Source organism: Phyllobates terribilis, unplaced genomic scaffold (genome assembly GCF_046119375.1).
Source record: "Phyllobates terribilis strain yellow unplaced genomic scaffold, ASM4611937v1 Scaffold_5__5_contigs__length_657084704, whole genome shotgun sequence".
Classification (NCBI taxonomy): domain Eukaryota; kingdom Metazoa; phylum Chordata; class Amphibia; order Anura; family Dendrobatidae; genus Phyllobates; species Phyllobates terribilis.
In genome coordinates this window covers 178844590-178857680 of record NW_027362765.1, presented here as the reverse complement: position 1 = coordinate 178857680, position 13091 = coordinate 178844590, and the positions used below count along the sequence as shown (strand labels likewise).

The following is a 13091-nucleotide window of genomic DNA, read 5'->3' as shown; positions in this document are numbered from 1 at the left end:
GCCAATCTGGGAGTGGAGTATCAATTTTTCATTTTTTTCACCTCTCTGAGTCCAGAAATAAGGCGTTGGATAAGTTATCAACATGAAAGGGGTTGTCCTCTATTTTTATAAGTATACACTCATTGCTCCTTAGGAGAAAAAGTATCAAAGGTTCAAAAATTGCATCTCAGAATAAATTGTGGATGGTAAAACTGGATCAGCAGAATTAGGCAATTATAAGGATGGAATATATTTTGGAAATCCTCGGCATATATAAATGTTAACTCCACTAAGTCCATCAAAATCTTCAAGGTCAAAATGAATTTCCAAATATCACATCATAACCCCGGCAGTGGGATAAATGAACAGAAAACCGCTGCATTCCATCTCTGCGGCTGGACAGGGGGATTCCAGCCCAGAAGGAAACAGTTTGGCGACCTAGGACATTAAAAATACTGCCGGGTTTAAATAAGGCCCCATACATTTCAGCTAAAGACAACCCCAGTAATCAGCTCAATTTATGATGTGTTAGCTCTTGCCGGCATGTTAGCAAATGTTTGAATGTACTTCGGCCCGGTTCCTGTTACACGTTAAGATATATACCTTTTCCCTTGTCACAACATACGCTGACCTTTTCAATAATGCTAGATTAAACAATATTTTTTTTTGGCTATTTACTCCTCAGATGAAAAGGAAAAATATTACCTGGGTGTTAAATATTTTCACAAGCAACAAATCTGCAATTTAGGAAAATTGTGTGTGTATTTTTTAGGTGTAACATAAATGTCAGTGTAATAACTCTTATAGTCCATTCTACCGACATCGCAGAGAGAATCCCAGCAGGGACATTTCAGCTAAATTACTTTTAAAGTAACTTAAAGTTATTTTAGGATGTCATCTGTCTGTCTATCAATCCTAATATTTCAGTGCTTCTCAGTCTGGGAACACAGAGGATCCATCATCGGATTTCACAATACAGACTGCATACATTAGTAAATAGATCTCAGACCTGATGAGGCTGGTGTACTTACTTTACAAATCCTATTCAGCACACCTGTTTAATCCTAATAAGAGGATGTGCATTTGAAAACTTTCAAAAATAATTGTACAGTCAGTTTGACATGGATTATTAAAGCAAGGCAGGTCTTATAATTGTAGGAAAGCCAGGTAGGCTAGGATTAAATCCTATCACTGCAGGCCCTGATTAGGAGCACCTGGAAAGCTATAACTAGAGCCAGGCCATGTGTTCACTGGTCAGTCAGCTGAGGAAGTTGACCAGAGTGGATTTGTGTTGGAGCTACAGAGAAACAATCCAGAATCTCTCTGGGAGGAGACTGCACAGGCCGTGTGCACTAAGCTGCAAGTATCACTGTTGCTATGGACGTAGCCATTTTGTGTGACCGAACTGGGACTAGCTCAGCCGTGTGTGAATAGCCAGGGTCTATATTGTTTAGTTAGCGCCTGGACAAGGCAAGGGATATTATGTTTATAATTATGCTTATGGTACTGTGCAACCAGTGAAAATAAACACTATTCCATGTGTAACATAAAAAAACATGTGGCATCATGTTCCACGCAGCTATCCGAGAGATGAGTGAACCCCTACATAACGTATAAGATTTGAATTGTGAAATCTGGTGATAAGTCCCCTTTAAAAAAAAATAATTTTAATAAAAGGGTTCATAAATTTGTATGTAAACCTGCCAGACAGTGTTCACCAATCATGCAGTGCCATCACATGGTGAATGAGGCATTACATAATTCCCATTAAAATCAATGGCTCCGATTCATCAAGGTCTTGATTAGGGGGCCTTTTGGAGTTAGATACTCCTGATTCATTAAGAGGCGCAACTCCATGTTGAGCAAAAATGTTGCCTCTTTTCGATGCGTAAAGAATTTGATGAATCGGGGCCAATGCTTTCTTTTGCACTGAATTGCCTGTTTTTACAAAAAAAATGTTGTTTTCTCCTAGACAAGACAAAAACAAAGCTGGGTTTGTACAAGGAGATATTTGACCACAATGAGTGTTATCACCAATTAAACAAGTCAATCATTATAGTGTGCTCCGATTTTCTCAGATGAGTAGAAGATGGAGAAAAAAATTTCTCCATCTTCTCCATTGTGTCAGTCTGTGGAAATCAGACAGCACTCAAATGTCATCCGAGCGCAGTCCGATGTTTTCAACGCACTTATTGACCTGCATAGCCAAGTGCAATAAGAATATCGGATCAAACTTGGGCATGTAACGATTTTGTCCTTGGATAGTCTCTGTCCGAGGAAAAAACGGCCCTATAGGCTAACACTGGTCTGAGTTGTTTTGACGGATTGCACTTGGACCGAAAACGCACTCTTCTGCACCTGCCACATCAGAAACACAGGGAGATATGCTGGTGACCACACTAATTTATGGCCCTACACAAGCAATCCAATACACCGACAAATGAGCATATTGATGGTTCAGCAGTTGATCGGTGGTTTATTTACACAAGCAAACAAAGAAACACTTATGAATGCTAAATGGAAAGTTTATACAGTGGGGGAAATAAGTATTTGATACACTGCCGATTTTGCAAGTTTTCCCACCTACAAAGAATGGAGAGGTCTGTAATTTTTATCGTAGGTATGCTTCAACTGTTAGAGACAGAGTCTAAAAAAAAATCCAGAAAATCACATTGTATCATTTTTACATAATTTTCATTTTATTGCATGAAATAAGTATTTGATACAATAGAAAAACAGAACTTAATATTTGGTACAGAAACCTTTGTTTGCAATTACAGAGCTCAGACGATTCCTATAGTTCTTGACCAAGTTTGCACACACGGCAGCAGGGATTTTGGCCCACTCCTCCATACAGATCTTCTCCAGATCTTTCAGGTTCCGGGGCTGTCAATTGACAACATTGAGTGTCAGCCCCTCCAAAGATTTTCTATTGAGTTCAGGTCTGGCTAGGTCACTCCAGGACCTTGAAATGCTTCTTACGCAGCCACTCCTTAGTTGCCCTGACTGTGTGTTTCGGGTCATTGTCATACTTTATGTGTCAGACTTTAGTCTGTGTCCATCACCTTAAGTGTGGCCATTAGCTGAAGTGTGAGAAACATGAATTAATCCTGAATTGAACCTGAAGGGAACTGAAGGTAACTGGATACTAAGTCACAGTAAACAATGTTTGTGTTTGTTTTCACTCTCACCCCCTTAATCCTTCACCTTTTCCAACCACCCCTAATCCTTACACCTGGTAACGAATTCTTCATCTCTCCATTCTCCCCACCCATCTCACCTCTTCCTCAGAGCTATTCCTCAACATACAATCCTTTGTCTCCAAACACAGACAGCCACCTCATGCCCTCTCCTGCTCCCACCTACTAACACTTTCTCTGCTCCTCCTCACTGCAGGCGACATCTCTCCACATCCCGGCCCTCCTCACCACATCCCTACAATCACTTCTACCTCCTACCCACGATCTATCCCAAACTCTCGTAACCCTTCTAACCTTATACCCATCCGCCCAGCCCCTGCCTCCCCAGTCTCCCTAACAGGAGCTCTATGGAACGCTCGCTCTGTCTGCAACAAACTTTCCTACATTCACGATCTCTTCATCACTAACAAGCTTTCCTTTCTTGGCATCACTGAAACCTGGCTTACCCCCTCCGACACGGCCTCTCCTGCTGCACTTTCGTATGGCGGATTCCACCTCTCCCATACCCCCCGCCCCACCAGCAAGCATGGTGGAGGAATAGGTTTCCTCCTCTCCGATAACTGCTCCTTCACCCATATCCCACTGCCACCCTCAATTACTCTCCCCTCTTTTGAAGTGCACTGCGTGCGCATCTACTCCCCCTCCAACCTCCAACTGGCTGTCATCTACCGCCCCCCAGGATCAGCCACCACTTTCTTTGACCACTTGGCTACTTAATTGCCTCTCCATTGACATCCCCAATATCCTCATGGGCGACTTCAACATCCCCATTGATACTTCCCTCTCAGCTGCCTCTAAGCTTCTATCCCTCACTTCCTCCTTCGGTCTTACCCAGTGGTCTTCCACACCCACCCACAAAGACTGCCACACGCTGGACCTCATCTTCACCCGCCTGTTCCCTATCTAACCTCTCTAACTCACCTCTCTCTCTCTCTGACCACAACCTACTTACATTCTCCACCCTCTCCTCTCCAGGGCAACAATCCCCACTCCACAAACTTGCATACCCTCGCAGAAATCTTAAACACCTTGACCTACACTCACTCTCAGAATCCCTTCTCCCTCTTATAGATATTAGTTCCTTTAAAACATAGCATTTATTAATAGAATAATTAAAATTACATAAAAATCACAAGAGAAAAGGGAAGAGGCCCACATAACAGAGAAGATCAGTCTCAGGGGTATAAAAAGATAAATACAGTCAGAAAATTGTCCTAAAAGCACCATGTGTTTGGTTACCTTTGACAAACATTATTAGTAACGATATATCACTGTACCACAGAATAAAGCATTATATGGCTCTCATGGACAGAGGGGGAGAGAGTATAAGTCTATAAGGTGCATATGCATAAAGTGCTAAGTGCCTAGTGCGTCCAGACCCACTCTCCACCTCTCTCCAAAAACCTCCAACATAAAGAACTGTGGTACATATAAAGAACTTAATAGAGATAGAACAATTGTCATCGATTAACCAGTCACATTAACTATTATTATCATGGGCACATACAGTATATAGAAAAGGTGAAATAAGGATACATGATGTGAATACTGACCCCTGAGTGCTGATCGGATCCGACGCGCGTTTCGCCACTGGCTTTGACGGGGATATTTTGCACTTAGCATATGCACCTTATAGACTTATACTCTCTCCCCCTCTGTCCATGAGAGCCATATAATGCTTTATTCTGTGGTACAGTGATATATCGTTACTAATAACGTTTGTCAAAGGTAACCAAACACATGGTGCTTTTAGGACAATTTTCTGACTGTATTTATCTTTTTATACCCCTGAGACTGATCTTCTCTGTTATGTGGGCCTCTTCCCTTTTCTCTTTTGTGATTTTTATGCAATTTTAATTATTCTATTAATAAATGCTATGTTTTAAACAATATAGTTTTCATGTCATATCTATAGGAGTATAGTCTAAATGGCGGACATGTGAATAATGTAAAATTGTATATATTGACAGTGTTCTCAGACATTAGTTCCTTACATGATGCAGATGTTGCTGCCACTTTATACAACACCTCAACTGCTGCAGCTCTCGATTCAGTCGCCCCCCCTCACACATACCAAAGCTCGCACAATCAGACAACCCTGGCACACCAGCAAAACTAAAGAACTGCGACGGGCCTCCAGGGTTGCTGAGCGTAGATGGAAAAGGTCCCACTCCAATGAGCACTTCATTGCATTCAAACAGTCCCTCACTACCTTCAAGTCCACACTCACTGCAGCAAAACAAACATACTTCTCATCTCTCATATCCTCCCTTTCTCACAACCCAAAACAACTATTCAACACCTTCAATTTTCTCCTCCGTCCCCCAGTGCCTCCTCCCTCTCCTCTTATTTCAGCCGAAGACTTTGCCTCATTCTTCAAGCAGAAGATTGACACCATCAGACAAAGCTTTAGCCTAAAGCCCCCACAGCCCCTCACCACACCTACTCAACCCTCCTCCTCCAAAACCACATTCTCCACCATTATAGAAGATCAACTTTCCTCTTTACTCTCCAAATCACACCTCACCACCTGTAAACTTGACCCAATCCCGTCCCACCTCATCCCAAACCTTACCACTATCTTCATCCCACCCCTAGCCCACCTCTTCAACCTGTCACTAACAACTGGTGTCTTCCTCTCATGCTTCAAACATGCCTCAATCACACCAATCCTCAAAAAGCCCTCCCTTGACCCATCCTCTCTGTCTAGCTATTGCCCCATATCACTTCTCTCCTATGCCTCAAAACTACTGGAACAACACGTCCATTCTGAGCTGTCCTCCCACCTCTCCTCCTACTCCCTCTTCGACCACCTACAATCTGGTTTCCGACCGCACCATTCTACTGAAACTGCACTGACTAAAGTCACCAACGACCTACTAACTGCCAAATCTAAGCGACACTACTCTGTCCTCCTCCTCCTAGACCGGTCATCTGCCTTCGACACAGTGGACCATTCCCTCTTACTACAAACTCTCTCATCTCTTAGCATCACAGACTTGGCCCTATCCTGGATCTCCTCATACCTAACAGACAGGACATTCAGTGTCTCTCACTCACAGACCACCTCCTCATCTCGCCCCCTATCTGTTGGTGTCCCCCAAGGTTCAGTTCTAGGACCCCTGCTCTTCTCCATCTATACCTTAGGCCTGGGACAGCTCATAGAGTCTCATGGCTTTCATTATCACCTCTATGCTGATGACACACAGATCTACCTCTCTGGACCTGATATCACCTCCTTACTAACTAAAATCCCACAATGTATGTCTGCTATTTCATCCTTCTTCTCTGCTAGATTTCTAAAACTTAACATGGACAAAACAGAATTCATCATCTTTCCGCCATCTCATTCAACCCCCCCAACTGACCTATCCATCAACGTCAATGGCTGCCCACTCTCCCCAAGTCCCTCAGGCTCGCTGCCTTGAGGTAACCCTGGACTCTGAACTCTCCTTCAAACCATATATTCAAGCCCTTTCCACTTCCTGCCGACTCCAACTCAAAAATATCTCCCGGATCCGCCCATTCCTCAACCATGAGTCTGCAAAAACACTAGTGCACGCCCTCATCATCTCCCGCCTTGATTACTGCAACCTCCTGCTATGTGCCCTCCCTTCTAACACTCTCGCACCCCTCCAATCCATCCTAAACTCTGCTGCCCGACTAATCCACCTGTCACCCAGCTATTCCCCGGCCTCTCCTCTCTGTCAATCTCTTCACTGGCTCCCCATTGCCCAGAGACTCCAGTTCAAAACCCTAACCATGACATACAAAGCCATTCACAACCTGTCTCCTCCATATATCTCTGACCTAGTCTCCCGCTACATACCCACATGCAACCTCCGATCCTCACAAGATCTCCTTCTCTACTCCCCTCTAATCTCCTCTTCCCACAATCGCATACAATATTTCTCCCGTGCTTCACCCCCCTACTCTGGAACTCTCTACCCCAACACATCAGACTCTCATCGACCGTGGAAACCTTCAAAAACAGCCTGAAGACCCACCTCTTCCGACAAGCCTACAACCTGCAGTAACCACCACTCCACCAATACTGCTGCACGACCAGCTCTACCCTCACCTACTGCATCCTCACCCATCCCTTGTAGACTGTGAGCCCTCCCAGGCAGGGTCCTCGCTCCTCCTGTACCAGTCGCCGTCACATTGTGTTCAAGATTATTGTAATTGTTCTTGTATGTATACCCCTTCTTCACATGTAAAGTGCCATGGAATAAATGGCGCTATAATAAATAATAATAATAATAATACTGGAAGACCCAGCCACAACCCATCTTTAATGCTCTTACTGAGGGAAGGAGGTTGTTGGCCAAAATCTCACGATACATGACCCCATGCAACCTCCCTTCAATACGGTGCAGTTGTCCTGTCCCCTTTGCAGAAAAGCACACCCACAGTATGACGTTTCCCCCATGGTTGGGACGGTGTTCTAGGGGTTGTACTCATCCTTCTTCCTCCAAACATCGCGAGTGGAGTTGATACCAAAAAGTTCTATTTTAGTCTCACCTGACCACTTGACCTTCTCCCATGCCTCCTCTGGACCATCCAGATGGTCACTGGCAAACTTTAAACGGGCCTGGACATGTGCTGGCGTGAGCAGGGGGACCTTGCTTGCCCTGCAGGATTTTAATCCATGACGGAGTAGTGTGTTACTAATGGTAATGTGTGAGACTGTGGTCCCAGCTCTCTTTGGGTCGTTGACCAGGTCCTCCCGTGTAGTTCTGGGCTTATTCCTGACCTTTCTCAGAATCATCTTTACACCACGAGGCGAGATCCTCCATGGAGCCCCAGACCGAGGAAGATTGACAGTCATCTTGTTTTTCTTCCATTTTCTAATAATTGCGCCAACAGTTGTTGTCTTCTCAACAAGCTGCTTGCCTATTGTCCTGTAGACCATCCCAGCCATGTGCAGGTCTACAATTTTGTCCCTGGTGTCCTTAGACAGCTCTTTGGTCTTGGCCATGGTGGAGAGGTTGGAGTGTGATTGATTGTGTGGACAGGTGTCTTTTATACAGGTAACAAATTCAAACAGGTGCAATTAATACAGGTAATGAGTGGAGAGTAGGAGGGCTTCTTAAAGAAAAACTAACAGCTTGTGAGAGCCAGAATTCTTGCTGGTTGGTAGGTGATCAAATTCTTATTTCATGCAATAAAATGCAATTTAATTATTTACAAATCATACAATGTGATTTTCTGTTTTTTTCCTTTTAGATTCCGTCTCTCACAGTTGAAGTGTACCTACGATAAAAATGACAGACCTCTCCATTCTTTGTGGGTGGGAAAACTTGCAAAATCAACAGTGTATCAAATACTTATTTTGCCCACTGTAGACCTCTGTAAGGGGGCCTGAAAAGGAATCTGTCACCTTCAGAAATGCTATTTACTTGCATATATAGTGGTAATCTGCAGGTCCATAACGATGAAATAATGTTCTGCTGCCTTTCTGGAGCAGCAACTATAGGAAGAGAATGAAGTTACATTCTCCCTGCAATCACTTGCCTCCAGTCTTCGAGACGGTGCACTGAGCTGTAACATTCTCCGCTGACCACAGTGATCTCAGCTGTAAATACTCCCCCTGCACCTTGACTAATGGTCAGCTCTGCGCACAAACTGTAGAGCAGACTGTTACTCAGGGTGCAGGGGGAGCGATTACAGCCACACCTACTGTGTAGGTGACTGTTGCAGCTTCCTGCACCGCCCCAATGACTGGAAGCGAGCGACTGCAGGGAGAATATAACTTCATTTTCTCCCTGTAGCCACTGCTCCAGTATGTTAAGCCTGACATGGTTTACACACTATGTACTAGCAGATTACCACTGTAACTGCAGCTAACAATGTTTTTTTGGAGGTAATAGGCTCCCTTTAATATTAATAGGCTGACCTACACCAAATTGATGTTTATTTGACCTTCCCCACCATTTAGGCCGCCTAAGTTTCTATATCGGTCTTGACATCAAGTCCTAGAACTCCCTTTTTCCATGACTGCCTTAGAAGCACAGTTCATGGCAAACCATGTAACAATAAAGAAAATAAGAGATATTCTTCTGTCCTCTCTATATTTAATACAGACCAACCAAATATCAAACAGAACGACTAAAGGTTGTAAAGGATAGCAAACTCTTAGGCTATGTTCACACAAGTTGGGTTTTTCAGCGTTTTTTTGCTGCAGATTTTCATGCAAATTTTCAGCTGCGTTTTGCAGTACCAGCAAAGTCTAGGAGAAACCAGAATTCTCTGTCCACACATCATGTATTTTGTTATTGCGTATTTTGTGCCTTAGTTGGGTTTTGGGAAAATAGAGCATGTCACTTTTTTCAGCATTTTTTCACCCATAGGAAGTAATGGGTGATGAAAAAATTGCTGAAAAAAGGCACCAAAAACAAACTAAAATTTGAATCAGCGTTTTTGATGGCAAAATGGAATGGGGTTCTTTTTTTCACAGAACTTTATGTACATGCATAAAAAGAGACGGGGACAGTGAAAAAAATGCACAAAAAAATGCATCAAAAATGCGTAGCAAAACCTGCGTTTTTGACCCAGCTGATTTCCTGCCAGAGATTAGGTTTTGCTGCAGATTTGTGACGCTGAAAAACCCAACATGTGTGAACATAGCCTTAGACTAGCAAAACATAAACCAATTATTGCAGGAAGTTTGTAATTGGTGATTCAATAGAAAATTTTGCAGAAATAGTGTAGAAGGCCCTCCAAAATATGCCACCTTTAGAACTGTGCCACTTGAAAGGAGATTCACACCAGGCCTTGTAAACTGTAATGATCCTAATGTCCCAGAGGTAACATCATGCTCCCTTCTTTACACAGGTAAGGCATCAATGCATCATGACTCTCTGTAACCAGCAAGATCTGTAGACCAATATGTAAACCAATGAAACAAGCATTTGGGTGGCATGCTGACTTATTTACACATGCTGTGGAGGTCTTATGGAGATGCCTTTATATCCCAAATTCAGGTAAATCTCGTTAAAATAAAAAGAGTTTAGAATCACAAATTAAGTCTACAGAAGTCATCATCTGACTCTTAAATGTCAAAAAATATTGTGTATTGAATCCATACATAACCCACTATACACTCCAGGAGAAAAATCTTTCTACTGGTCATCCTTGCTAAATTTGGGCAGATACAATTCTTCATGATGTACTCAGAACACTTCGATGCCTGTCACTTACCACACATGTAGCTGTGTCACAAGGAACCAGGAATTCAATGTATCAGGCAGATTGCATTCTGGAAAACAAAATGGGACAATAATATTAGATATAGTGACTATCCCAGTATAGTGCAGAAATTCATAGATATTTATTCATAACTACAGCGTCTGCACTTTGTTATGCAATAAAATCAATTTTGGATCTTTATTTTCAGTGTATGGACCCATGTGAAGCAAGATCTGCAGCTGCAAAAAGGAAAAAAAAAAGCTTTGGATTTGCAGTTGCATTACCGCACAATTCACTCCGGCAACGCATAGACGGACATGTTGTGGATTTAAAACCTGAAACGGTGCAACGGTGCGCAAATCCGCTGTAGAAGATCTGCATTTATTCACCCTACAAAATGTTCACATGAAACAGGTGTGTTATGTGCTTATTTTTGCTGTGGATTTAGAGCACATTTCACCCTGTATATCGCAAAGGAAGAAATCTGCAATAAATTCCTAATAAAGAATTCACAACAGATTTTAATATCTGCACCGCACGACAATTTCTTTGCAGAAATTTTCCGCAACATGTACATGAGATGTGTTGAAATTTACTTTGCTGGCCCTGTATTGCACTTAAGATTTTCCACACACAAATCTGGAACTAAAATCTGCAAAAAATACTCAACTTATGAGTATACCCCAGAACAAATTCTGCAGCTGTGTAATTGTGCAAATGGTGCGGTTAAGGTGCCCATTTAACCCTTTGTAGTGTAAAGAGTGACAAACCGTGACATATACAGCAATAATTGACATGTTATGGATTTCACATCATACGTTGCGCATATATTTTGCAATATCTATATAGGATTCCTACAAACACAGCGGATTTTTTTTTTTTATCCGGAATGCACACTGTTGCCGCTGTATTCTAAGGAGCCTCTGAATAAGCCGGTAGGGACCTGCCTCTTGGATTAGCCATCTCGCCCCTGGACGTGCTTCCAAATATTTTTTGTTTGGAATGCCCCAATATTTCAGGCATAAAGTTTAAAAGTCTTTCCGCAGCTGACTCATTTCCTTAAAATGTGTGTTCTTGTCAGGAAATAGATCAAAAACAGAACATAAAAGACATACGATACTTACTTTCAAAGAATTCATCATAATCTATTCGTTCCACACAACAAGTATACATGCGTAGAGCAGCAATTTTAATTTTCTGTGAAGGAGAAAGATACAAATGTCAATTTCAGAACTCAAGTACATTCAGGCAAACTTGTATGGAAAATAAATTTGTAATCTTCTAAAATAGTTTCTAATAAATACATCAAATTACATTATATCCAAATCCCCACAAAGGTATGGTGATTCCTATTAGTAGCACAGCAAACTGCAGCGCGTGGGCCATATCCGGTCCTTTGTCTGTTCCTTTCCAGCCCACAGACCAGAACATCCAAAAGGCTGGAGTCAATGGCGTTCCACCAGTGAATTTGGGAGCCTGGAGATGAATGGTACCACGGTACTCCAGTCCGGTATCTCTATTTCCATGACATCTGGATCTTCATGATATAGATACAATAGAAGATAATGATGAAGGATGGCGCCATCGGCTCACTGTTCTACCATTCATCTTGTATGTCTCTGTACAGCAGGCGCGATGACGTCATTAGATCGCACCTGCTGTGCGGAGCCGCAGTCTGACCAGAGCAGTGAATCTGGAAAATGGGACTAAGAAGCATTTTTTTATTCTCATCAGCTCTCGTGGGGGAAACTGAGTGGGAGGACTGCGGGGGCAGTCATACAGTGTGAGCGGAGGGGCTGCGGGGGCCGTCATACAGTGTGAGCGGGGGGCATGCGGGGGCCGTCATACAGTGTGAGTGGAGGGGCTGCGGGGGCCGTCATACAGTGTGAGCGGAGGGGCTGCGGGGGCCGTCATATAGTGTGAGCGGAGGGGCTGCGGGGGCCGTCATATAGTGTGAGCGGAGGGGCTGCGGGGGCCGTCATACACTGTGAGCGGAGGGGCTGCGGGGGCCGTCATACAGTGTGAGCGGAGGGACTGCGGGGGCCGTCATACAGTGTGAGCGGAGGGACTGCGGGGGCCGTCATACAGTGTGAGCGAGGGGCTGCGGGGGCCGTCATACAGTGTGAGCGGAGGGGCTGCGGGGGCCGTCATACAGTGTGAGCGGAGGGGCTGCGGGGGCCGTCATACAGTGTGAGCGGAGGGGCTGCGGGGGCCGTCATACAGTGTGAGCGGAGGGGCTGCGGGGGCCGTCATACAGTGTGAGCGGAGGGGCTGCGGGGGCCGTCATACAGTGTGAGCGGAGGGGCTGCAGGGGCCGTCATACAGTGTGAGCGGAGGGCATGTGGGGGCCGTCATACAGTGTGAGCGGAGGGGCTGCAGGGGCTGTCATACAGTGTGAGCGGAGGGCATGCGGGGGCCGTCATACAGTGTGAGCGGAGGGCATGCGGGGGCCGTCATACAGTGAGAGCGGAGGGGCTGTGGGAGCCGTCATACAGTGAGAGCGGAGGGGCTGCGGGGGCCGTCATACAGTGTGAGCGGAGGGGCTGCGGGGGCCGTCATACAGTGTGAGCGGAGGGACTGCGGGGGCCGTCATACAGTGTGAGCGGAGGGACTGCGGGGGCCGTCATACAGTGAGAGCGGAGGGGCTGCGGGGGCCGTCATACAGTGTGAGCGGAGGGACTGCAGGGGCCGTCATACAGTGTGAGCGGAGGGACTGCGGGG

The 13091-nt window shown here is 44.6% G+C and overlaps 1 protein-coding gene across 1 annotated transcript in view; it reads right to left on the bottom strand.

Annotated features, from left to right (window-relative positions):
• The window catches only part of UQCC1 (ubiquinol-cytochrome c reductase complex assembly factor 1), a 150679-nt gene that overhangs the window by 90849 nt on the left and 46739 nt on the right, over nt 1-13091 (bottom strand). Inside the window, exons 5-6 of the mRNA XM_073683536.1 lie at nt 11495-11567; nt 10383-10440 (exon numbers count right to left, since the gene is read on the bottom strand). Of these exons, the coding sequence (XP_073539637.1) occupies nt 10383-10440; nt 11495-11567 (131 nt within the window). The remainder of the gene's footprint in view (nt 1-10382; nt 10441-11494; nt 11568-13091) is intronic.